The following is a 26,633-nucleotide window of genomic DNA, read 5'->3' as shown; positions in this document are numbered from 1 at the left end:
ATTTACCCCAAATAATAGCTTATCTAAAGATGAAAAATGCAAGTTTCCATAATCACAAAGTCATACTAACACAAAATGTACTTGCAGCCTGATTCTTTCATCATACCCCAATACTTTGATCAACATCACAAATTGTTCTACACGTTCATATTTAAATAAATTGCTCAAAATTGCTTCACAATTTATAAGTGAACGTGGTGGATGCCGGTATGCCTATTCTCCCTGTTTTATAGCACTATACCCTGGTGTCAGCTACCATTTCAATAACTATCAAACTGGTAAAAATCCAGCCAACAAGGAGTTGTACAACTATTGACATGCACAGTTGAGATATGTGATAAAATGGCGCTTTGTATTGAAGGCAATGTTTCCCATTCTCAAGATTGCTCTACAATTCAAGTTCTCGACTCGTGAACATTGTGCTGGCATGCTGTGTCATACAATTTCATACAGCTCGAGGGAGATGACAATTTAGGGAATTTGGAGGGGGAAGTGTAGAGGTGGACGATATCTCACCTTCACATGCCACAATTGATAACGCAGACGAGGGACGGTTGTTGTACCACATCACATAGGGTGAGAGAGATACATGGACAAGAAAGTGTGATGAGATCCACAGACAGCAATCCAAGTTTCCACTGATGAGAACTTTATTTAAATAGTTTTATAATAAAATCATAAACTCTAATCTTCTTTTCTTTTTCTTATTTTTTAAAGTTCATTTTGTTAGCAATAGGTTGTGAGACAGATCCTTTGTAGTTTGCTCGAGGACCTTAACAAAAAAAAAAAAAAAAAAAAAAAAGAAGTAAGGATCTTGCATTTATCTTCGCTGCATACATAGAAATCATATTTATAATTGCTCTCTTGCATGTCATAAAAAAAATTCGCTCAAGTGACGTTGTCCATACAGAACACTATGCTAGGTACCATGACTATCCTGAGGACCATACAGCCATCTCCTTCCAAGACACTAATCTCTAATTAACAAGCACTAGGTTGGAGCTTTGTCAAGCACTCTGGGAGGGTCATCTTTAAGTAGTTTTCTATCTTGCAATTTATGTAGACAACCAAGGCATATATAAATGCCTCTATAAAGGAGCCTCTCATTGAAACTGTATGCATATATAATTTTATCTGCTTGTATTTGTTTTACATGTTTTTTTTTAATTTTTTTGAAGATGAAGGATAAGTGGATAAAGAGTGGCTTGTTCGAATTTTGAGCTGCTTGAATTCGGACCAATATGGCTTCATTGTGACATACATGCTTGATACTGTGACTTCATGGAAACTGAAACTTTTTTGTTATTACCAATCGCATTGATTTATGTGGCTTAACCTATACATGGTGGAAATGGAAATTGAGAATTCTTTGTTATTAATGGTTGCATTAATTGCTGTGGTTTCGCCTATATATGGAGGAAACTGACATCTGCCCACATGAATACTTGATACTGTGACAACACTGTATGTTGTATCCAACAACAGTTAACAGCCAAAAGCAGATATCCAACCCGGTGAAATTGCAGGGGGCTGAAACTTCTAATGGCCAAGTTATAGTTATTACCGGAGAAAAAGGTCAAACTCTAGTAACATCTACATAAGCTATTTTCTGTGATCAGGATATATAGCAGAGTTCTTGTATCCTGATCTGTTTAGTTATTCTGTGATCAGGCTCTGCACCCAACCAAACATCACATTCTATGGAAGTCCAAATCCTTCCTGTGACCCATCATACCTGCGGCCCACCACCTTTTGATCGAAGTAGTTGATATGGTGCCCATGGTGAATAGGAGATTCAAAAAGGTCATCCCACTGGGTGTCCCTGAAAGCCAAATTGCACCCCATTAGATGTTGCCCATTGACTGTAGTTCTCCATTTTCACTGGATAAAGGAGATAATAGGGCAAGGTCCATCCCTTGACAAGACCCACCAGATTAACAGCTTCTTGGGCTACCGAAGGATGAAACAATGATGCTTGGTTTGATCAAACATCATCAAGTAACTCGATAAGCTACAGCATGCACCTGTACCATGACAATCAGAGGGGAATTACTTTGTCCGTGCTGATATTCCGTAGCTGACTCAAAAGCTCAGCGAAATCGGGCGGTGGCAGGCAAGAGAAGCGCATGTGCTCTCCTGTTTGAGGATGCTTGAACCTGCATCATATAGGCAAAAATAAGCAGAAAGATCCAGGACATGTCAATTGGTAGGCAGAAACAAAATGTCAAGTAGTAAGTTTTGCTTCTCACCCAAGACGAAAAGCATGGAGACAAGGCCTACTTAAGTTGGAGAGAATGGAGGAGAGATGGGCATGAGAGCTTGAATGAATCCTGGGACGTAGCAGTGACAGTGCCATGCTCTTGGTTCCTCCATACACTTCATCTCCTAATAGAGGGATTCCCAGGTACTTTGCATGTGCACGAATCTACCCAGAGAAAAATAGCAGAGCCGACGGTGTGAGTAGTAAAAGTGGTTTTTTGAACGAAGGACCAATGCTTGAAGTATCAATATCACTACAAGTTTCGTTGGTCGGGGATATGGAAATAATATCGATGTCGCTGATAACCAGAAATGTGAGAAAACATAGGAAAAACAGTAAAAATTTTCAATGAAACTTAAGGAGATGCTAAAATACACATATTTGCATATTTAGGAATAAAAATTTGCAAAAAGAATGTATACAGAATTAGTTTCCATTTAATGGGGGCTTAAAAGCATGTGTTGTTGTAAGAAACAGTCTAACCATCCCATCCATCCCATTTAACCATTCAATCATCCATCCAACCTTCCATCCAAACATCCATTGGTATTTTGCAAAGAAATCGTCAACAACATGAAAGGAAACAAAAGATTGTGGTCTTGATATCACGCATGTTGTGATAATGATAATATTGAGATATTATCAATAATAGCAACAGCAAATTGAAAACTGCATACAACAATGCGCTTATTAAAAAAATTGAAATAGATTCTTTTTAATAAACAAACTTTCTATGATATCTCTACGTTGGCGATATTATTCAAATATCGCCGATGCACTAGTGATACAAGTGCCACCTAGAATTTACACAGTTGAAAATATTGGCGATATTGATACATTAGCAATACAAGTGACATCTATGATTTAATTGAAAATATTGGCGACATCGATTTGTTGGCAGTACTTGGCAATACATTGTTGATGCTTGAAATTTCCTACACTACCAGTTTATCGGTATCGCCAAGCTTGAGATAATGATAATATCGGAGATAATTCAAACAATGCGAAGGACATTATTCCATGCCAACTCCACTCTAGTTCACGACATGGCATGACATGACGAGATATGCCATTTGATTTATTTTTTTAATACAAAGCTTCAAATGATAAATCAAATTGTGCTCAGCCAGGCAAAGGAAGGCGGTTGATGTTACTTGGGCATCTAGTCGTCCAACTTTTTCCAAGCTACCATGATAAAACTGACCCCAAATAGCTGGGACAAGGCTATAATTGATGATTCATATCCATTGGTTGAGGATCTTAAAATTCCTCATGTCTTTCCTTGGCATACCAAGAACCATAATTACAAATATAAAAGGCATGCAGTAAAAACACAAAAGGCTTTTAGGAAAAAAACAGAAGGAAACCAGAGTGAGTTTACTGGACCAGTTGTGACTGCATTCCTTGCACCTTCCTAGTACCTTTTTTTTGGTGACATATTCAACCTATCACTGATGAATGGCACCCATTTTTATTTTTTTTAAAACTGTTTGGGAAATGGTTGCAGCTTCCAATAGAAACTGCCTAGAAGCAGTTGTGCATTGGGACATGTCATTGTCAGCTATTAGGTCTTTGTTGGCATAAATAACATGACCTTATTTTACCTGTACTTGTAAAGGATGTAGTTCATGTTGTGAATTTTCTATTCTTTGTTGATGCAACAAGCCATTGACAATACAACAGAAAAGGTGAAAGCATAAGCAATAAAGCAACCCGTTATTGCTGCTTTAAGGTTGCTGTCCTTTTTCTCTCTGTCCCTTTTGTTGTCATTTAGTGTTGCTAGACCTTAGCAAATTCAGAGCTAATACACCTTTTACAATTTTACTCAGCTGATTGTTTAGAGTAATGTAGATACCAATACCAACCAATGTTGTCAAATGGCATAAGCGAACCAGTGCGATAGGGGGCTGTCCGCTTATGCAATGGCATAATCACATATGTGATGGCACAACCCCCCAAACTTATTTTTTATTTTGAAAAAAAAAAAATCAAGGAAAAATGAAAAAAAAAGTGTAGGGAATTGTTGTTTTTTTTTTTTTTTTTCAAATTAGAGTATTAGACTATAACAAGTCAACCAACATCTATTCAAATGAAGGCATATACAAAAAAATGTGAAAAAACAATATATAAATTTTATTGATGTTATTTTGAGAGAGAGAGAGAGAGAGAGAGAGAGAGAGAGAGAGAGAGAGAGAGAGAGAGAAAATGAAGCAAAAAAAAAAAAAAAAAAAAAGGTCCCAATAGTAAACACATATAACTGTTAGGAGGTTATGCAATCACATACTGGGTACACGATGGCATAACCACATAACTACAGTTTATGCATATGAAAAAGCATTTATGGCACCTGATGAGTGCGCCCAGTTTCTAATCTCCACTCCACCAATGCACAACCAACCCCTGCAAGAACCTCAATCACTTTGTACCTAATGTAGTCAATATCAACTAATGTTAGCAAACTACCACTACATTGTTAATGATGTTTGTACGAGGAGTAAGTTAAAAAGAAAGATACCACCATTTTTTGAAGCTAAAGGTGATTCCAGTACCTTATTCATAGTGCCTAACGAAAAAAAAAGGGGGTTAAACAAGAACAAGGTTCCAATTATTGTCTGAATTTATGTCCAATTATTGTCTGAATTTACGTTGAAAGGAAGCTTAAAAAGAGAAGAAATTTTCATGGGTATTGACGTCAAAACTTTGTGATTCAAATGTCCAGTTTTCACACAATAGTCCTCTGATATTTGATCAACAAGAGCTTAATGTTTATCAAAAGTGTCCACTTTTCAGTGAAGCAATATTATCAAATGAAAGTTTCTAGATTGTTGATGCAACCCCATACAACCCCGATTTGGAGAGATTTCAAATCAACTATCCTTTTTCTTATTTCCATACCAAATTCTGCAACCTCAAAACCATCTTAATCTGCATTTACAAAATTTCATCAATTTTTTGCAATAAAAAGTTCAAAATTTTTCTTTTCCATTTATTGGAGTCTATGAGAGGAGCAATTTTATTTTATTTTATTATTTTTTATTTTTTTAATTATTCTACGATTGTTTGAAGGTCTCTTCAACAGTCCATTTTTATGATCTTTTGGAAAACATTTAATCAAGTGAAGCACTATTAAGGCCTGTGATCTTGTTCCTTACTACTCTTATAGTAGGTATGAAGGTTTAAATATCAAATTTTGGGAACTTTGTTTTTTGTTTGTTTTTTTTTTTTTTGGTGTGTTCAGTAGAGGTAGAGTTGCAAAAAGCGTAAAGTGAAGTGGCAACAGATTCAGGTGCGGGAGTGGGTTAGTGTCTATTTCAAGTCATTGGCAAGCACAAACTGCTAGGAAGTAGAAGTGGGAGTGAGAGTCAAAGTGCAATTCAAAGAGAGAACAACATCTATTTATGAGGATCGTGCAACTAACCGTTGATTTATAAAGATAAATCTATTGTATTGCATCAATAAATATAAGAGCAGGCTCCATAATGGACTTGCTTTGAGGTATGTTTCTTTCTTGATTCGTCATTCTACATTTCTCGTCCTTGAGCATTTTTTAAAATTATTCTACTGCAAAGATGACCTAAAAGACTGTTTGAAAGTCTCTTCAACATTTCATTTTTGTTTTATTGCCTTCTTATGATCTTGCGGAAGACATTAATCAAGCGGACCACCATAAGACCTGTGATCTTATTCCTTACTACTGCTACTAGGTATGAAGGTTTAAATATCAAATTTTGGGAACTCTTTGTGAGTGTGTGTGTGTGTGTGTTCGGTCGAAGTATAATTGCAAGAAGCGTGAAGTGAAGTGGCAACAGATTCAGGTGCGGGAGTGGGGTAGTGTCTATTTCAAGGTATTGGCAAGCACAAACTGCTAGGAAGTAGATGCAGGAATGAGAGTCGAAGTGCAATTCAAAGAGAGAACAACAACTAGTTACGAGGATCGTGCAACTAAGGGTTGGAGTATAAAGACGAATCTATTGTATTGCATCAATAAATATAAGAGCAGGCTCCATAATGCACTTGCTTTGAGGTATCTTTCTTGATGGGGACATTACGCACACACACGCACTCACGCCCCCCCCCCCCCCCCCCCCACGCATGTACGCCAGAAGGAGGGCCTCACCGTCGATCTGGATCAATGACAACGTCCAGGGAGGGCCTCCTACCTATAAGACGAAGTTTTGATTCAAAAGAATGGGCCTGCTAGTCAAGAAAAGCCCATCATGGGATCTCATGATCGTAGCCCACTAGTCAGATTGATTTCATATTTTAGGTTTTGCTTATTAATGTTATTTAGAACATCATGGACGCTTTAGATTTCTTTGATTAGTTTTTATTTTGGTTTACTTCATCACCAAGTAATAGGTTGCGCACATGGCGCGAGTTTTAGGGTATAGGGTTTTCTTATAAATAGGCACCCCTTGTAGCCTTTTTTTAATTGATGGAAGATTAATAAAAATTCAAGTTTTCCTACTCTCTAAGTTGTGAAGCCTAATTGGGTGCAAAGCCCTCCCTTCATCGAAAGGTTAACTACTGTGGCGCGAAGCCACATCTATCCCGATTCGCCCTCATCCATCGTCATCTCTACTACCCATCTTCTACCATCCCTTCTCATCTCACCCCATCATCTACACTTCAAATCAATCATCTATTGCAGCAATTCTCCTCCCCATAGCAGAATTTCAGAATCTGGCCCTACAGGAGGGCTGAAACTTCGGCGGAGCACTATGCACAAACCGTACATCGGATCGAGCTGAGATTTGGGGGTTTTGGAGTCCATCCCTGGCCGACCAGGGTCAAGGTAGCCTTTTTCTGAATAGTGGGCCCCACACACGTGCGGCCGAGATCACATGCATGTACGTCTAGGCCATTGTTGTTGTCCACACGTGCGGTACTTCTCTGTTTCGTCTCTCTCCTCTCTTTCACTCCGCTTTCACCTAAAATCCCTAAACCTAACCCTAAATTACTCAAATCTCCAATTTTATCCCCATTTTCTTACCCTAGGGTTCCTTGATTTGAAATTGGTGAATCCCTTGGATTAGGGACTAATTACTATGCATGTGTGGATGATTATTTTTTATCTTTGAGTATCGTTTGGTTCATAATTTTTATTGATCTAGCCCTATCATGTGTAGGTCTAGACCTGCATAGATTCCCCTTAATTGAATGTTTGGACTTTCATGTGGGATATGGAATTTGTATAATTGTTTCTGAACTAACGTAATCTTAAGCCTGAAATCTCGCATATCATATTTAATTTTCATGTCCTGCATCATTTCTTTCGTCATTCCTAATTCTACATTTCTCATCATTGAAACCCTAGATCATAGTTTCTTTGCCCCCACCCCCCCCAAATGAAGGTTCAAAGAGTAAATGCAAAAACTTCATTAATCCATCAACTATCCATAAAAGAGTTACTATATGCATAATACGTTTTCCAAAACAGAAGAAAACTTAACTTAATACACCCTAGCCATTCATTAAATATATTAATAAAAGATTAAGGACTAAATTCGCTAAATCCCAAATGAACATACTGCCTTTTTTGAGTTTGCTTTTATCTCGAGTGGATGGCAGATAAGGGAGGAGATTGTTCCAAGGAAACTAGTGATGATGGCTATTTTGGAGGAAATATGAAAGGAGAGGAATGAACGTGTTTCCAAAACAATAAGGGTTAGAGATGGATGTATATAAAAGGGTCAAAATGGATGTAATTAGTTGGCTCTCTTGTATAAAGGGAGTTGACCAAAATGAATGGTCTTTTTTTTATATATATAGCTAAAATGTAAATTTTTTTAATTGTATGTTTGAGCTTTTGCTCTTTGCAATAAAATGTTGTCAATTTTCAACAACTAAAAAAAAAAAAAAAAAAAAACATACAGCCCTTTGCTTCTCCTCTCGCTCTAGAGTTTTATGGGGTGTGATTTCTGTGAGTGATGCCCAGGGGCCTGCAAACAAATGCTTGCATCCTGTTTGCTTTGGTCTAGCTAGGTTTTGTAACTTTGCTATGGGAGAATTTTCTATTGTGGTCCAGAATGAAGAGTCCTCCACTGCACTTGCCCAAATTCATAAGTTTTAATCAACGTTATTCACCATTACTCTCAATTATTCAGATTTCAATTTAGATCTTTTTCTAGTTCTAGTTCTAGTTATTTTCAGAATACGTACAAGTTTAGTCCATGTGGATTCTACCTTGGTCTTACCAAGTTATTACTACATCGCGACCCTACACTTGGGTTTGTGAACAACATACAAGTGGGTCGATGCTTGAGTCACTTGCGTTCAACGAGACACGTGTGGATTTCAACAAAATGTTCAGCTTGTGTGGACAATTTGCTTAGGATTGGCATGTGTGACTTGAAATTTCAAATGTTGTTTGGGAGAACAACTTGTCTCAAATATCTGATCTTCACAGGACAATATCAAGCCTATTGCTAAAGGAGGATTGATGCTAGTGGAAGTCGTAAGTGAAGATCAGATGGGGAAGCAGCTTGAAGACTCTACTATGGCTACATCGATTGCTCCAATTTACTTAAACAGTGTTATAGAAGCATGAGAGAAAAAGCCAATCCGTTCCACTATAGGAGTCGCTTTGGGAGAAAGTTGTTCTTGCCGAGAAGCCATCCATATTGAGGGATCTCTGGTCAAGGTCGCAAACAGTCACGTATCCATGACAAAAGGTATGGCACGGGTAAAGATGCTTTGGGGAATTTAGGGAGAATGATTGGAGTAACTTTTGGGGATTGTGAAAAGGACAATGTCGCTTTGTTCGAATTAATTGAAGAGAGGGGGGCCTAGAAAATTGCCACATTGGAACTGAACACTACATTTAAATTGAGCAAAGGGAGGAGGGAACTAAAGGGTCTCTTTTGTTTGATTAATTACGAGATTGGCTCACTGCACAGAGAGGTGAAGGGGAGACGGAGCGAAGAGGTTTGTCAATGAAGATTATCAATTGAAACATGAGAGGATAGGGTTGCCCCCTAAAGCAAGGCCTAGTTGGAGATTTATGTAGGAGGAACAAGGCTGAGATAGTTACGTTACAGGAAATGTAAGGACTCTATTGATCAGACCGACTCAATAGGGAATGGAAGGATGAAAAATTGGGTGGCTATGGATGTTGTGTGTGCAGAAGAGGGGTGTAGTAATTATTTGTGATTCTGCAAAATGGGAGGACTAATGGCATGGGGATTTCTTTGTTTCAATTCTTTTTAGAGATTTAGGGCATGGTTTTGAATGGGCTTTCATGGCAATTTATGGTCCAAATGATTCTCATAAGCGATCTCAGATGTACGAGCTGGATGAGGCAAAAAGAAAGTGGAGCGTTCCATTGTGTATAGGAAGGGATTTCAATGTAATCAGATTTTTGTTTGAGAATTCATTTGGAAGGTGCATTACTCAAAGTATAAAAGACTTCTCCAAGTGGGTTTACCGGAACGAGATGATTGATCTTCCAATGGGAAGCATAAATTTACAGTCTAATGGTCAAGAGATGGTGGTTAAATCGAAGCTTGACCAATTTTTAATTAGTGTAGATTGGGTGGACAATTTTCCTTGGTTAGGAAATGTGGGCTGTTGAGACTAATATCGGACCATTGTCCTATCTCACTGGAGCTGGACAGGGATTATTGGGGCCCTACACTGCTCCACTTAGAACATTCCTGGTTGGAAGTGGAGGGTTTTGTGGAGTTGAAGGATTGGAGGACTTCGTTTCAGGTGGAAGGCTACCTGCAATTTGTTCTCTTTCAAAAACTAAAATTGCTCAAAGGAAAGATGCTTGCATGGTAAAAAGAAGTGTTGGGTATGGAGAGAGAATTCAGATCCATTCTAACTGAAATTCATATGCTCGATACTATGGAAGAAGGCAAAGAAGTGAATAGAAGAGAGTCGTTGTCTACAGAATATCGAAAGAGGCTAAAAGAAGAAGAAATTAAATGGAAACGGCGGTCTAGTGAGGTTTGGGGCATAGTGTGTTAAGTGCTAGAGCAAGGACAAATAGGATTCAATCCATGGAGGTGGAAGGAAGAAAGTGGAGGAGAAATCTAGAGTGTCTCATGCAACTGCCAACTTTGATGGGGACATCACGCGAACATGCATGCACCCTGCGCATGTACGCAAGGAGGGCCCCACCATTGATCTGGATCAATGACGATGTCTAGGGAAGGCCTCATAGTTAGAAGACTGCGTTTTGGTTCATTGGAGTGGACCCGATAGTCATGTGAATCCCACCATGGGTTCTCATGATTATAGCCCGCTATTCTCATTAATCTAGTACTTTGGGTTTTGCTTATTATTGTTATTAGGAATATCATGGATGGTTTAGATTGCTTTGATTAGTTGTTATTTTTGATTACTTCGTCTCCAAGTAATAGCTTACACACATGGAGCGAGTTTTGGGGTATAGGGTTTTATTATAAATAGGCACCCCTTGTAGTCTTTTTTTCTCAATGAAGATTAATAAAATTGCTGCGTTTTTCTGTTCCTCTAAATTTATGAGTTGTGGAGATTCAATTGGGTGCGAAACCCTCTCTTTCTCGAAGGGCTGACTACCGTGGTGCGAAACTAGACCTATCCCGATTCGCCCCCACCTTCTTCCATCCAGATTTCTCCTCCTACAAGCATTCCATATGCAAATCCATCACTATTTGTAGGCGTTTCCCCATCTACAACAGATTTCCAGAATTTAGCCCTGCAGGAGGGCTGAAACTTCGGTAGAGCACCACACACAAACTGTGCATCGGGTCGAGCTAAGATTTGGGGGTTTTGGAGTCCATCCCGGGTCGACCAGGGCCAAAGTGGCCTTTTTCTGAATAGTGGGCCCCACACACATGTGGCCGGGATCACATTTACATGCTTTTGGGCCATTACTGCTATCCACACCTGCGGTACTTTTCTGGTTCGTCTCTCTCCTCTCTTTCACTCATCTTTCACCCAAAATCCCTAAACCTAACCCTAAATTACTCAAATCCCCAATTTCATGCCCTTTCTTCAACCTTAGGGTTCCCCGAATTGAAATCTATGAACCCCTTGGATTGGGGAATTATTTCTGTGCATGTGTGAATGAATTTACCCTCATTTGATTCTTATTTGGTCTATAAGTTTGATTGATCCGGCCCTAGCATGTGTAAGCCTGGATCCGCATAAGATTCCCCTTGATTGAGTGTTTGAACTTTTTGTGTGGGATGTTGAATTTTGTGTAATTATTTCTAAACTAGTGTGTTCTAAAGCCTGAACATCTTGCACATCATACTTGAATTTCATGTCCTGCATCAAATTTGGTATCAGAGCACAAGGTTTTTATAGGGGAATGCATTGCATGTTTAGGGTTTAGTTTATTTGTGTCCATTATGCATTAAGTATCATCATATAGAGTTGTTTAGAGGTCCATAATTTCTGATATAGGCTGCTGAATTTTCTGCTATCAGAAAATCCGCATATTTCTTTGCTGGTTTTTCTGTTGACAGATTTTTTTGACAGACAGGTTGCTGAAAATTGAGTAGTATTGTGTTATTTTCTCCATATAGAGTCCTATAGGAGCATTTAGTCCTATTTAGGCGCATATAGTCGTAGTAGAAGTTCCTCAGATTAAGTTAGTAATTGTATGACCACACGTATGGGTTGTGGTTTTGGCTTGCACCCTACACTAAACATGGAGCAATTGCAAAAGTCAATGAACAAGCTGACCCAGCAGTTTGAGTCTTTGGGTAGGCGCTTGGAACAACGTATGGACCAACGCTTGAAACAGCTTGATGTGCGCATTACCTAACTAGAGACCTCCGCCAGGGCAAACCCCACCATTGGGGAAAATATCCAATCTCAGGCAGGTGGTCAGGAGGATAGACCAAGGAATAGAGGTGGCCAAGGAATCGGTACGTACCCATGCACCCACCCCGTGAGGTACATCAAAACTACTATGACCCTGATGTGCAACTTCTCAAAGGAGTTAGAGTAGATGCCCCCACATTTGATGGCCACTTGGACTTTAAAGTTTTTCAAGATTGGTTGGCAAACATGGACCACCTTTTTGAGTGGTACGACATGTACAGCCTTGTGGCTAGAGAAAGTGCACCAAAGGCTAGTGTAGAGTTACCCACTGAGGCCGGTAGTGGATGAGTTTCGTGATATCTTTCTTGATGATCTACCGAATGAGTTTCCCCCTATGAGGAATATACAACACACCAAGACGTGGGACACCATACTACCTATAGCCGAGTTTGCGTTTAATAGTTCTGTTGATAGGTCTATAGGTCTAAGTCCTTTTGAAGTCGTTATTGGTTATAAACCTAGGAAACCTATTGATCTTGTCCCTATGTCAGTCCCATAGGCCGTCAGAGTTTGCAGAGTCTTTTGCGCATCACATTCATTCATGACATCAAGAAATCAAGCAGAAGATCATGACTAATAATGAACATTACACACTTTCTACAGACCAACATTGTCAAGGAATTCAATGTAAGAGATTTTGTGATGGTCCGCATTAGGCCAGAGCGGTACCCTCAGGGAGTCGTTCGTAAAGTACACGCGCATAGCGTTGGACCATTCAAAATTATAAAATGAAACGGTCTCAATGCGTATATGGTAGATCTTGCACCCTATATGAGAATTAGTTCCACATTAAATGTGGAGGATCTAGTTGCATTTCAGGGGGTCACTGATGCATTGTCCAACCTTTCACCTAATCATCCTAATTCCCCAGACTTTTCCCATGATCCATGGCCCTTTGCTGACCCATCTTCCCAGCCTCTACCTTCAACACCTACCCTTTCCGACCCATCGTCCCAGCCTCTACCTCCCATACCTACCCTTCCCGACCCCTTTTCCCAGCCTCTACCTCCTATAACTATCCCTCTCACACCCAGAGAAGAGATAGATGATATTCTGGACCATCAGATAATATCCACGTCAGACAGCGGGTTTCAGAAGTACCTGGTTAAGTGGCAGTCACGCCCAGCTTCAGACAGTACGTGGCTCACTGAGGAGGAGCTTCAGAGACTTGATCTTGACATCTTGGAGCGGTTCAGGAGTTTTGTTTCGCCAGTGGCGAAATCTTCGCAGCCTGGGATAGTTGATGGGGACATCACGCGCACACGCCCCCCCTCCCCCCAATGCACATACGTAAAGAGGGCCCCACCATTGATCTAAATCAATGACGACATTCAGGAAGGGCCTCCTAGTTAGAGGACTGCGTTTTGGTTCGTTGGAGTGGACCCGATAGTCATGTGAATCCCACCATGGGTTCTCATGATCGTGGCCCACTATTCTAATTAATCTAGTACTTTGGGTTTTACTTATTATTGTTATTAGGAATATCATGAACGATTTATATTGCTTTGATTAGTTGTTATTTTTAATTACTTCGTCTCCAAGTAACAGGTTGAGCACATGGCGCGAGTTTTGGGGTATAGGGTTTTATTATAAATAGGCACCCCCTGTAGTCTTTTTGTCTCAATGAAGATTAATAAAATTGCTATCTCCTCTAAATTTCTGAGTTGTGGAGATTCAATTGGGTGCGAAACCCTCCCTTCCTCGAAGGGCTGACTATCGTGGTGCGAAGCCACACCTATCCTGATTCGCCCCTACCTTCTTCCATCCATATTTCTCCTCCTAAAAGCATTCCATCTCCAAATCCATCAATATTTGCAGGCATTTCCCCATGTACAACAGATTTCTAGAATTTGGCCCTTTAGGAGGGCTGAAACTTCGGCAGAGTACCACGCACAAACTGTGCATCGGATCGAGCTGAGATTTGGGGGTTTTGGAGTTCATCCCTGGTCGACTAGGGCTAAGGTGGCCTTTTTCTGAATAGTGGGCCCCACACACGTGCGGCCGGGATCACATGCACATGTGTCTAGGCCATTGCTGTTGTCCACACGTGTGGTACTTTCTAGTTAGTCTCTCTCCTGTCTTTCACCCAAAATCCCTAAACCTAACCCTAAATTACTCAAATCCCCAATTTCATGCCCTTTCTTCAACCTTAGGGTTCCCCGAATTGAAATCTGTGAACCCCTTGATTGAGGAATTATTTTTGTGCATGTGTGAATGAATTTACCCTCATTTTATTCTTGTTTGGTCTATAATTTTGATTGATCCGGCCCTAGCATGTGTAGGCCTGGATCCGCATAAGATTCCCCTTGATTGAGTGTTTGAACTTTTTGTGTGGGATGTGGAATTTTGTATAATTGTTTCTAAACTAGTGTGTTCTAAAGCCTGAACATCTTGCACATCATACTTGAATTTCATGTCCTGCATCAAACTTTCTACAAAAGATCGTTTATTGAGAGAAGGTTGGAAGCGGCTAGAACATGACGATCTCATCTTCCAAAGGATTTCGATCGAGGTAGCAGAGAAAATTGAAAATCAGGTTTCGGATGAAGAAATTAAGGAGGCGGTTGAAGTGTTAGGTAGAGATAAAGTGCCAGGCTTGAAAGGGGTTACCCTTTAGCTTCTTTTTTTTTTCCAGGAGTTTTGGGAGTTGGTGAAAGTGGAATTGAAGTCTTTTGTGGTTACTTTCTTCCTAAATGATCGGTTAGCTTTAGAGATGGGAGCAACATTTATTGCCCCGATTCCAAAAATATTGGGTGCCGAATGATTAAGAGATTTCAGACCTATAAGGTTAATAGGTGCACTGTATAAAATTGTAGCAAAGATTCTAGCTACAAGGTTTTGAGATCCTTTAAGATACGAGATTTCCAAGGTCTAAGGGGCCTTTGTGGAAGGTTGTCAAATTCTGGACAATGTTGCCCATGAAGCCAAAGAAGGTAAGCACGGTGTATTATGCAGATTGATATAGAGAAGGCTTATGATCATGTAGACTAGGATTTCCTCAACTATAGGCTAGACAGATTAGGCTACAAAAATAAAATAAAATAAAATGGAGGGGTTGGATTAAAGCATGCACACAATCAGTTACAATTTCAATTCTGATCAACAGCTCCCTAAAGGATTATTTAGGTCATCTAGGAGGCTGAGACAAGGGGATCCCCTCTCACCACACCTCTTTGTGGCAGTTATGGAAGGTTTCAACATGATAGATAATGGGTAAGGTAGTTTTAAAGAACATCATTATAGGTTTAAAGGTCGATAAGGGAGAGTTTTATATATCTCACTTATCATTTGCAGATGATACTATTCATTTTTGCAAGGATAGTGTTCAAGTAGATAACATTAGCAAGATAGTTTTTTGTTTTGAAATGGTTTCAGGCCTAAAGGCGAATGTGAACAAATGTGAAATGTTGGGCATAGATTTTCCCAAGAAAATGTCGTTTCTTGCAAAGGTTTTTTGGGTGTAGGGAGAGATCTTTCCCTTCAACTTATCTAGGCTTGTCGCTATGTAACAGAAAGCATATATAACATCTTTAAGACAAGGTGGTTGAGAGAGTAGAGAGGAAGCTATCATCATGGAAGAGTTGCCACTTATCATTTGCATGCCGAGTCACCCTCATTAAAGTAACTCTATCTAACAATCAATCTACTTCCATCTTTAATCAAGTTTCCCAAATCAATCTTCAAAAGATTAGATTGCTTGAGAGATTTCTTATGGCAGAGTGTTGAGGAGAAGGATCAGTTTCATCTTTTGTGATGGATGTTTGCAAACCTTTCATGTAAGGGGGAGTGGGCATAATAAAATCAATCATGAATGCAAAGCTAATCATTAAGTGGTTACAGAGGTTTAGGTCAGAGGAGGGCAACCTTTGGGAGGAAGTTATTGTCAAGAAATATGGAGTGGAAGAAAGGACTTCGATACCATCGAAACATGTTTGATGTAATCGAAAAATTGTCCAGATATGTCAGTGAGATTTGCAGGATTTTTGATACAATCGAGTAGTATTTGATACCATCGAAGTGTTTTTCGATGACATCGAATATCCCTTGATTGCATTGAACCAGCCTAGAGACAAGTCTATACCAGTTCAGCATGCACTAACCTATTTTTGGAGATGTACTCATATATTTATCAATAAACATGCATTTTGTACATCCAAAAAAAATATAAAATAATATACATATATTTAAAAAGATTAATGAGGTTACAGATCCTCAATTGTTCTAATTAGCGCAAATGGACCATAGATTAGATTGCACGTATTTTATTCGATGATCAACACACCTCTTGGTTTGAAGATCAACTTTTTCTGGTCCAATTGAGGCATCAAAACATTTAAAATGATTTTTGATGTTGATCCCAAAATATGTATGATCCCTTGATTATATGGAGTATTTATCGAATTTTCTTGAACTGCATGATTCTCATTAAACTCCACATTTGTAAAGATACTATTAGTCAAGTGGTTGGTTATTTATTGACTCTTACAAAAAGACTTACATTTATTTACCTATGCTTTCAAAATCCTTGAGTCAACTTGACAGATTGTGTTTTTAACACACCTTGACCAATATCTTTAGTTAGTCCTCACTCAAGAATTCTTCTTTTGCTCACTTCTTATTGCTATAGCTCCCTTATGAAGTACCTAACCCATTATAAAATATATCAAAAGGATGGGTCATGGTCGCTAGTTAGTTTACTTGGAGTAATCATTACAAGAGCCCGAGTTCATTTTTACATCATTCGCAGGGCAATTGTATTTGTTTTGTGTTACCCACTTGGTAACCACTTTCTTTGAGCAAGAAGATTCTTTCTTAGGATGACTTCAAGATGTTTTAGATTTATTTTTATAGTTTGTCCTGGAAGTAAGGTGAGGTTGTCTGAGCGTAGGACATTCCCATTTATAATGTTCCATTCTTCCACAATGATGGCAGGATGAATCAACCAAAATTTTCTTGTTTGAGATAGTTGAATTTATCATCACAGATGAAGTAGAAGAAGAGTCAGATTTATCTGTTTCATATCCTAGGCCTTTCGTGTTTTTGGAGTTTCTACCCATGCCTAGAAGTTTTTCTAACTTTTCATTGCTTTGAGTGAATTTATGAGTCAGTTCTACTGTATGATTAGAATTTTCTACTTCTAGTTTCAGACTTTTATTTTCCCTTTGCAGTTTCTCAATTTTAGATTCTAGAAGCTCTATTTTCTTGATTAGATTTTCAAAAGTAATACTTTTAACAGCAATTCCTCTTCCATATTTAATTCTCTTAAGATCAAGCTTCAAGATCCTTGGGAATGACTGTAGTGATGGAGGCCATGAATATTTTCAATGACTTTTGGTTTCCATCACTTTTTAACTCACTTATTTTTGAGTTGGAGTCATCAGTGTCATCCCAAGTGGCTGTCATAGCTTTTACTTTAGATTTCTCTGTGGGACATTCTGTAAAGATATGACCATATTTTCTACAGTTGTAACATTGGAGTTCTTTGGACTTGTTGAAAGATTTGCCTATTGGGCGCTTGCGGTGATGCAGGACATGAAATTCAATTATGATGTGCAACATTTTCAGGCTTTAGATCACGTTACTTCAAAAACAATTACACAAGATTTCATATCCCACTCAAAAGTTCAAGCATTCAATCAAGGGGAATCCATGCAGGCCCAGGCCTACACAAGCTAGGGTTGGATCAATCAAAATTATAGGCCAAACAATAATCAAAGGAGGGTAAATTCATCCACACATGCACAAAAATAATGCCCCAATCCAAGGGGTTCACAAATTTCAGTTCGAGGAACCCTAAGATTGAAGAAAGGGGCATAAATTAGGGATTTGAGTAATTTAGGGTTAGGGTTAGGGATTTGGGGTGAAAGAGGGGTGAAAGAGAGGAGAGAGACGAACCAGAGAAGCGTCGCACGGGTGGACAGCGGTGAAAGCCCAGACGCACGTGCGCTGGAAGTGGCCCGCACATGTGTGGGGCCCACAAATCGGGAAACGGACAGCTTGGCCCTGGTCGGCTAGGGGTGGGCCACGAAACCTCCAAATTTCAGATTGATCCGATGCACGATTTGTGAGTGGTGCTCCGCCAAAGTTTCAACCCTCCTGCAGGGCCATATTCTGGAAATTTGTTGTACAGAGAAAAACGGTAGCAATAGAGGATGGATTTGAAGCGTAGATGATTGTAGGAGGAGAAATATGGATGGTAGAAGGTGGGGGCGAATCGGGATAGGTGTGGCTTCGCACCACGGTAGTTAGCCCTTCGAAGAAGGGAGGGTTTCACACTCAATCAGATCTCCACAACTCGGAAATTTAGAGTAGAAAAACACAGAAATTTTATTAATCTTCAATGAGCAAAAAAGACTACAACGGGTGCCTATTTATAATAAAACCCTATACCCCAAAACTCGCGCCATGTGCGCAACCTATTACTTGGAGACGAAGTAATAAAAAATAACAACTAATCAAAGCAATCTAAACTGTCCATTATACTCCTAATAACAATAATAAGCAAAACCCAAAGTACTAGATTAATTAGAATAGTGGGCCACGATCATGAGAACCCATGGTGGGATTGACATGACTATCGAGTCCATTCCAACGGACCAAAACGCAGCACTTTAACCAAGGGGCCCTCCCTTAATGTCGTCATCGATCCAGATCGATGGTGGGGCCCCCCTTGCGTACGTGCGTAGGGGGGCGTGCGTGTGCATGTGATGTCCCCATCAACTCTCCCTGGCTACGAAGATTTCGCCACTGGCAAAACAAAACTCCTAAATCGCTCCAAGATGTCAGGATCAAGTCTCTGAAGCTCCTCCTCAGTGAGTCACGTACTGTTTGAAGCTGGGCGTGACTTTCACTTAACCAGGTACTTCTGAAACCCGCGGTCCGACGTTGATACTATCTGATGGTCCAAAATATCCTCTATTTCCTCTCTGGGTGTGAGAAGGTTAGGTATGGGAGGTAGAGGCAGGGAAGAAGGGTTGGGAAGAGGCTATAGATCAAGGGACAGGTCTATGGAATCAAGATGGTTGGGCGAAGAGCCAAACAAAGTATCAGTCGTCCCCTGAAAAGTAATTAGATCCTCCACATTGAATGTGAAACTAATTCCCATGGAAGGTGAAAAATCTACCACATACGCATTGAGACCGTTTTGTTTTATAATTTTGAAGGGTCTAGCGCTACGCGCGTGTAATTTATGAATGACCCCTTGAGGATACCGTTCAGGCCTAATGTAGACCATCACGGAGTCCCCTACATTGAATTCCTTGAAACATTTATGCTGGTCTGTGGAAAATTTGTAATATTCATTACTAGTAATGATCTTTCGCCTGATTTCTTGATGCAATGAATGAATATGATGCGCAAAGGACTGCAAACTCTGATGGCCTATGGGACAGTGACATAAGGACAAGATTAATAGGCTTCCCAGGCTTATAACCAGTAACGACTTCAAAAGGACTTAGACCTGTGGACCTATTGACAGAACTATTAAACGCAAAATCGGCTATAGGTAATACGGCATCGCGCGTCCTGGTGTACTCCCACTAAACATCTGAGCAAACTCCCTAGGCTCCTATTGACCACCTCAATCGGACCATCGGTCTGAGGGTGGTAGGCAGAAGAAAATTGGAGCTTAGTATTCATCATGTGCCATAGTGTCTTTCAAAAGTATCTCATGAATCGCATGTCACGGTCAGACACAATGGTTTTTGGTAACCCATGTAGCTTGACGACCTTAATAAAGAACAACTTGGCCACATGAGATGTATTGAAGGTCTTAGAACAAGGAATAAAGTAGGCCATTTTAGAAAAACGGTCCACGACAACAAATATGGAATCGTGTTTCCGAATAGTCTTGGGGAGTCCAAGCACAAGTCCATACTGATGTCCTGCCAATGGATGAATGGAACTGGCAAAGGTGTGTATAATCCTTTATTTTACTTTTTTTTGCTTTGCCAGTTGACAAGTACGACATTGCCCTATAATTTTGACCATGTCTCCCTTGAGGCTTGGCCAGTGAAACTTATCCTCCACTAGGGCAATGGTCTTGTCTCGACTGAAATGGCTCGCGACCCTTCCTGAATGTAACTCCCAGACAAGAAAATCGCAGAGGGAGGTGCGAGGTATGCACAAGCAGTCACTCCTAAACAAATATCCGTCTAAAATCAAATACTCATTGCTAGCTCCTGATGGACTCTCTAACAACGATGCGTACACAACTCCAAAATCTGGACACTCAGAATAATCTTCTTTAATGCGCTCGAGGCCCGTGACTTCGACACTCATGGAATTGAGTAACGCGACTCGACGACTCAACGCGTCGGCAGGCTTATTGTCTACATCAGCCTTGTGCTTAAGCACAAAAGTGTACTCTTGAAGGAATTGAACCCACTTGGCGTGCCTAGGGTTTAATTTCTTCTAAGAGTTCAGATATCTCAAGGTCTCATGATTTAAGAATAAGACAAATTCTTGCAGTAATAGGTAATAATGCCAATGGCGCAGTGATTGCACTACTACATAAAACTCTTTGTCATAGGTGGAATATTTTTGTTCCGCCTCATTTTCTCGCTCAAAGTCTTTGGCATTTAGAATATGGAGAGACTTGAACTTGGACTTCGACTCCTTCAATTCTTTTGAGCCGCTCACACCACTTTGCGTGGTGGACTCCTTTCCAGTAGTGTTCTTAGGTGGAAGTGGATTTAGCTTGACTTTCTTGCCCTCAAACCAAAATATAAACACATTCGAACGGCCAAATATGGTGACATCCCTGTCATAGAGATAAGGTCTACCTAGAATGATATGGCCCACATTTATGGGAACAACATTACACCAAAGTGTATCTTTAGAAGATCCAAACTGAATAGAAACAAGACAACGTTGCGAGACTGGAATGAAAGTTTCATCAACCTAGGATACTCTATAGGGTTGAGGATGGGCTTCAAGTTTCAAGCTTAATCGGTTCACAGTGCTAGTTGATGCCACGTTGGCATAATTACCACTATCCACGATCATCTTATAGCTCTTTTCCCCACATTTTGTATAAGTATAGAAGATCGTGTTGCGGCACCAATCGTCAGTGTTCTTGGCTTGAGCAAAGGCGTAACGTACAACTGCGAGGGTTGTAGACTCTTGCGCTCCTTGTTCTTCATCACTAGGGGTTTCTACTGGCTCATATTCTTCCTCTTCGCCATCACTCTCTGGAGGCACTACTTCTATTTGCCCATCAATAAGGAACACCTTGGTGCCCTCTCTCGTGCCGCACTAGTGGGCAAAGTGAACAAACCCTTGACACCTAAAACACCTAGTTGCTCCACTCTTACGTGAGTTAGACTAGATGACTTCTTTACCCTTATCATCCTTGGGCTTAGGCTGAAAATTACTGGAAGGTTTGCTTTGGTACCCAGTGTTAGGCTTAGCCCCATAAGGGTTGGCCTTACGCCAGAATCGCGAAACTCAAGCCGCCTTTCCACAGATGCTTTGAGGTATTGCTCAACCTCCAACACTACTTGATACAACTGTTCAATAATGTCTTTGTCTTAGGCGAGCAATTCTCTCTTAATGTCAGAATGGAGGCCCGTTTTAAATCGAGCAAGGGTGAGTACGGGATCCTCATCAACTTCACACCTGGTCAAGTACTCTTCGAATTTCTCAATATATTTCGCCATACTCATGGAACATTGTCAAAGAGACTGTCATTCCTCAATCAATCGTAAGCAATAAGAGAAAGGGAGGTACTTCTCCTTAAGCGTTTCTTTCATTTCTCCCCAATGGACTATTGGGAGCTCCCTCGCTCTTTCTTTCTTTCGCTCTACAGTAGCCCAAAAGCTCTTTGCTTGGCCCACAAGCTTCATCTTGGCAAATCGGACTCAATGAGCATCCGACATATCATACAACTCAAAATAGTGGTCCATATCCGCCAGCCATTCTAAAAAGGCTTTAGGGTTTAAGTAGCCATCAAACGTAGGGGCATCTACTCTAACTCCGTTGAGGAGTTGCACATCTAGGTCATATTGTTCATGATGTCCCTCGCAGGGTGGGTGCACAGGTGCGCCTATGACTAATTCTTTGGCCACCTCCATTCCATGGTCTATCCTCCTGACCACCTACCTGAGATTGGGTATCTTCCCCAATGGTGGGCTTTGCCCTAGCGGAAGTCTCTAGTTGGGTAAGGTGCACATTAAACTGCTCAAAGCGTTGGTCCATATGTTGTTCCAAATGCTTACCCAAAGACTCAAACTATTAGGTCAACTTGTTCATTAACTCTTGCAATTGCTCCATGTTTAGTGTAGGGTGTAAGCCAAAACCACGACTCGTACGCGTAGGCATACAACTACTAAATCAAGGACCTTCTAATACGACTATATGCACTTAGCTGGGACTAAATGCTCCTATAGGACTCTATATGGGGAAAACGACACAATACTACTCAATTTCCAGCACCCTATCTGCCCAAAGAATCTGTCAACAGAAAATCCAACAAAGAGATATGGGGATTTTCTGATAGCAGAAAATTCAGCAGCTTATATTAGAAATTATGGACCTCTAAACAGCTTTATATGATGATACTTAATGCATAATGGACACAAATAAACTAAGCCCTATACATTCAATGCATTCCCCTAGAAAACCTTGTACTCTGATACCAAATTTGATGCAGGACATGAAATTCGAATATGATGTGCAAGATTTTCAGGCTTTAGATCACGTTAGTTTAGAAACAATTACACAAAATTTCATATCTCACACAAAAGTTCAAGCATTCAACAAGGGAATCTATGCAGACCCAGGCCTACACAAGCTAGGGTTGGATCAATCAAAATTATAGGCCAAACAATAATTAAAGGAGGGTAAATTCATCCACACATGCACATAAATAATTCTCCAATCTAAGGGGTTCACAGATTTCAGTTCGGGGAACCCTAAGGTTGAAGAAAGGGCATAAAATTGGGAATTTGAGTAATTTAGGGTTAAGGATTTGGGGTGAAAGAGAGGAGAGAGATGAACCAGAGAAGAGTCGCACGCGTGGACAACGGTGAAGCCCAGATGCACTTGCGCTGGAAGTGGCCCGCACGTGAGTGTGGCCCACAAATCGAGAAACGGCCAGCTTGGCCTTGGTCGGCCAGGGGTGGGCCACAAAACCTCCAAATTTCAACTTGATCCGATGCACGATCTGTACGTGGTGCTCCGCCAAAGTTTCAGCCCTCCTGTAGGGCCAGATTCTGGAAATCTGTTGTAGAGAGAAAAACAGCTACAATAGAGGATGGATTTGAAGCGTAGATTATTATAGGAGAAGAAATATGGATGCTAAAAGGTGGGGGCGAATCGAGATAGGTGTGGCTTCACACCACGATAGTCAGCCCTTCGAGAAAGGGAGGGTTTCACACCCAATTGGATCTCCACAACTCAGAAATTTAAAGGAACAAAAAAATGCAGAAATTTTATTAATCTTCAATGAGAAAAAAGAATACATAGGGCGCCTATTTATAATAAAACCATATACCCCAAAACTCGTGCTATGTGTGCAACCTATTACTTGGAGACGAAGTAATAAAAAATAACAACTAATCAAAGCAATCTAAACAGTCCTTGATACTCCTAATAACAATAATAAGCAAAAACCAAAGTACCAGATTAATTAGAATAGTGCGCCATGATCATAAGAACCCATGGTGGGATTCACATGACTATCGAGTCCACTCCAACAAACCAAAACGTAGCCCTCTAACTAAGAGGCCCTCCCTAGACGTTGTCATTGATCCAGATTGATGATGGGGCTCTCCTTGCATACGTGCATAGGGGGGGCGTGCGTGTGCTCGTGATGTCCCCATCATGCGGTCCAAATGAATCCCTTTGTTATTTTATGGTTTTCCACAGTTCTTGCTAAAGAATCTTTTGAATCTTTTAGCTAGAAGGGCAACCTCTTCATCCCCATCTTCGTTCTCACTTTCTTCTTCCTCTATTGTGGTTATAGTTTTAGAGGCTTTAAGAACATTGTTTTTGGATTTTGTGGGTGTTTTTAGATGTAGTTCAAAAGTTTGTAGAGAACCTATCAGTTCTTCTACTTTCATCTCATCAATATTCCTACATTCTTCAATGGTGGTGACTTTGGAGTTAAACCATTCTGGTAGTGATCACAAGATTTTCCTACATATTTTGGGTACTAGAACTGTCTCTCCAAGTCCTCCCATGGAGTTGCATATGATATTTAATTTTGTGAAAAACTCCATAAAGGTCTCGTCTTCTTCCATTTTCAAGTGTTCAAATTGAGTAGTCAAGAATTGGAAGCTTCATCTCTTTACTATGTTGGTTCCTTCATGGGTTGTTTCCAATAAATCCTATGCTTCTTTTGAGGTTTTATTCATACTGATCTGATTGAATACCTCTTTTGAAACTGCACAGTAAATGGCATTCATAGCTTTTGCTTCACTTGTTTTATTTTCTTTTTCAAAAGTCGTCCATTTTTCTTTTGATTTGGGTCTGGTGATGGTTGTGCCGTTTTCCAACACAACTTGTTCGGTTGGTGGCACATATCCATTCTCAACATTTTCCCAAATATCATGATCCAAGGATTGCAGAAAATAATTCATTCTTGCTTTCCAATATGCATAATTTAAACCATTGAAAATAGGAGGTCGAGAGACCGATGTTCCCTCTCCGTTAGCCATAATTCCTACTTCAGTTTAGGATCTCCCTCTAGGTCGTTAAACCCTTCAAGAGGAACCCGCTTTGATACCAATTGAAGTTGCGGTAGAACTGCTATTACTGAAGTATGGAAGTATGTCCAAATGTCCTAGAGGGGGTTGAATAGGACTTTTCAAAAATTATTTTCCTATGAGGACATCCAATGCCTAAGTTTAATCAAGATGAGTAAGGCAAGGTAAATCTATGGTATCCAGGCCAATAGAGGGTCCAAAACACAGGCTTATATAAGATTTACATGTAAAGAATAAGCTTATAAGGATAGTGTATGTGATAGTGTGTGGGATGTGATTCCTATCAATACTTATACATTTACTAAATCATGCATCATAGTAATCATTTGATAGACATAAGCATAATTAGATCAATGCACAAAAAACAATCATAAACACAATCAAATATAGTGGTTCGGCTACTTACTTTACTCCTGGCGGACGCACTCTCCTAGAGTGTACCGGATTTCACTATTCAATGGTTTTAAATCAGGTTAACCATGAACCTTCACAGCCTACACAAGGTTAGTTAAGGGACCTATACAAAGTTGCCTTAGGTGCTACCCAAGGCGACAAATCCTACACAAGGCAACATGTCCTTCACAAGGACAACACATCTTACACAAGGACCATGTATTCTCCCATCGGAGGCCTACAAAGAAGTCTTGGCGAGTTTGTCACTCAAACTCTGAATCTCAATCCTACACAAGGAAAGGGCTTCAGACTCAATGGACTCCTTATGCTTACAGATAAGTGAGTGAGCCCCTTTCTCACACAATCTAAAGATCTTCGATGTTGACGAACAGTCTTCAGCTCCCTTGAACCGCAACCGCTTTTGATGCTTCGATCAATGCTCCGAGGTTGTGAGGTTTAGGGTTTTATTGTTCTTATTTATTTACATGATATGATTTAAACACAGAGAAGATTCCCATGAGCTATGCATTCAAGAGTTCCAACACAAGGATTTGCCTATGATGAGGGCTGTTGGAAACTTATTGAATGCTAGAGTTCATAATTCAATCCAAGCAAAGAAGACATTGAGTAAATGCTTATGCCAAAGATTGAATGATGAATTCTAATGGGAAAGAGGGAATGAGGAAGAGGGTATTAACTCTTGAAGCAGCTCTCTTAAACTCTCTTAGATTCTAGCTCTTTTGGCTAAGAAGCAACCTATGGTATATATAAAAGAAGAATCCCAACGATATAAGAACGGGCAGAAATTTGTCATTGTTGATGCTATCGAGTAGTCTTCGATTCCATCGAAATTTGAAATTCAATGTTATCGAGCCTACTTGGATTGCCTCGATTTCCTACACACATATATTCATTTTTTAGTAGAATAGATTTTGCTCGATTTTATCGAGCACCCTTCGATTCTGTCAACGTGCACTTTTGATGTAATCGAGAGGTAATTCAATCCATTAGATTCTCTTCAGAAAATTACCTTTGGTTGCTAGAAGATTTTGTCTTGATATTCAATGCTATCGATCATCATTCGATGGTATTGAATTTTGAAGTTCGATGAAATCAAATGGTCTTCGATGTAATCGAAAAGATGTATATTCCTGGATGACTGGCTGGACAAAATGTTCCTAATTTTCGATGTAATCGAACATCATTCAATTCTATCGAGAACTTACTCTCGATGTGATCAAAGGTGACTCGATTATATTGATGAACACTTAGAGAATGTTTTCTGTGTATAGGGAGTGCCCTAAGTCGATGCCATCGAAGATGGTTCGATTCTATCGAAATTTGAATTTCAATATCATCAAACTTTATTCGATATAATCGATATTTCTTAGCGGATGGTCATTTTATTGCTGGACGGAATGGGCCTATTTCTCGATGCAATCGAATCATGTTCG

The 26,633-nt window shown here is 40.0% G+C and overlaps 1 protein-coding gene across 9 annotated transcripts in view; it reads right to left on the bottom strand.

The window, feature by feature from the left end:
- Positions 1-1,348: 1,348 nt before the first annotated feature.
- The window catches only part of LOC131234968 (RNA pseudouridine synthase 2, chloroplastic), a 128,110-nt gene continuing 102,825 nt past the window's right edge, over positions 1,349-26,633 (bottom strand). The window contains exons 5-9 of one of the 9 annotated variants that reach the window (XM_058231994.1): positions 4,608-4,660; positions 2,250-2,425; positions 2,054-2,156; positions 1,931-1,950; positions 1,349-1,822 (exon numbers count right to left, since the gene is read on the bottom strand). In XM_058231994.1, the coding sequence (XP_058087977.1) occupies positions 1,699-1,822; positions 1,931-1,950; positions 2,054-2,156; positions 2,250-2,425; positions 4,608-4,660 (476 nt within the window). In that variant the 3' untranslated portion in view covers positions 1,349-1,698. Of the gene's footprint in view, positions 2,157-2,249; positions 2,426-4,607; positions 4,687-26,633 lie in introns of all 9 variants that reach the window. The other 8 variants (XM_058231993.1, XM_058232000.1, XM_058231995.1 and 5 more) reach the window with 8 other exon arrangements.

This window comes from Magnolia sinica, chromosome 19 (assembly GCF_029962835.1).
Source record: "Magnolia sinica isolate HGM2019 chromosome 19, MsV1, whole genome shotgun sequence".
Lineage (NCBI taxonomy): Eukaryota > Viridiplantae > Streptophyta > Magnoliopsida > Magnoliales > Magnoliaceae > Magnolia > Magnolia sinica.
The sequence above is the reverse complement of the archived record's forward strand: the minus strand, read 5'-3'. Positions and strand labels throughout refer to the sequence as shown.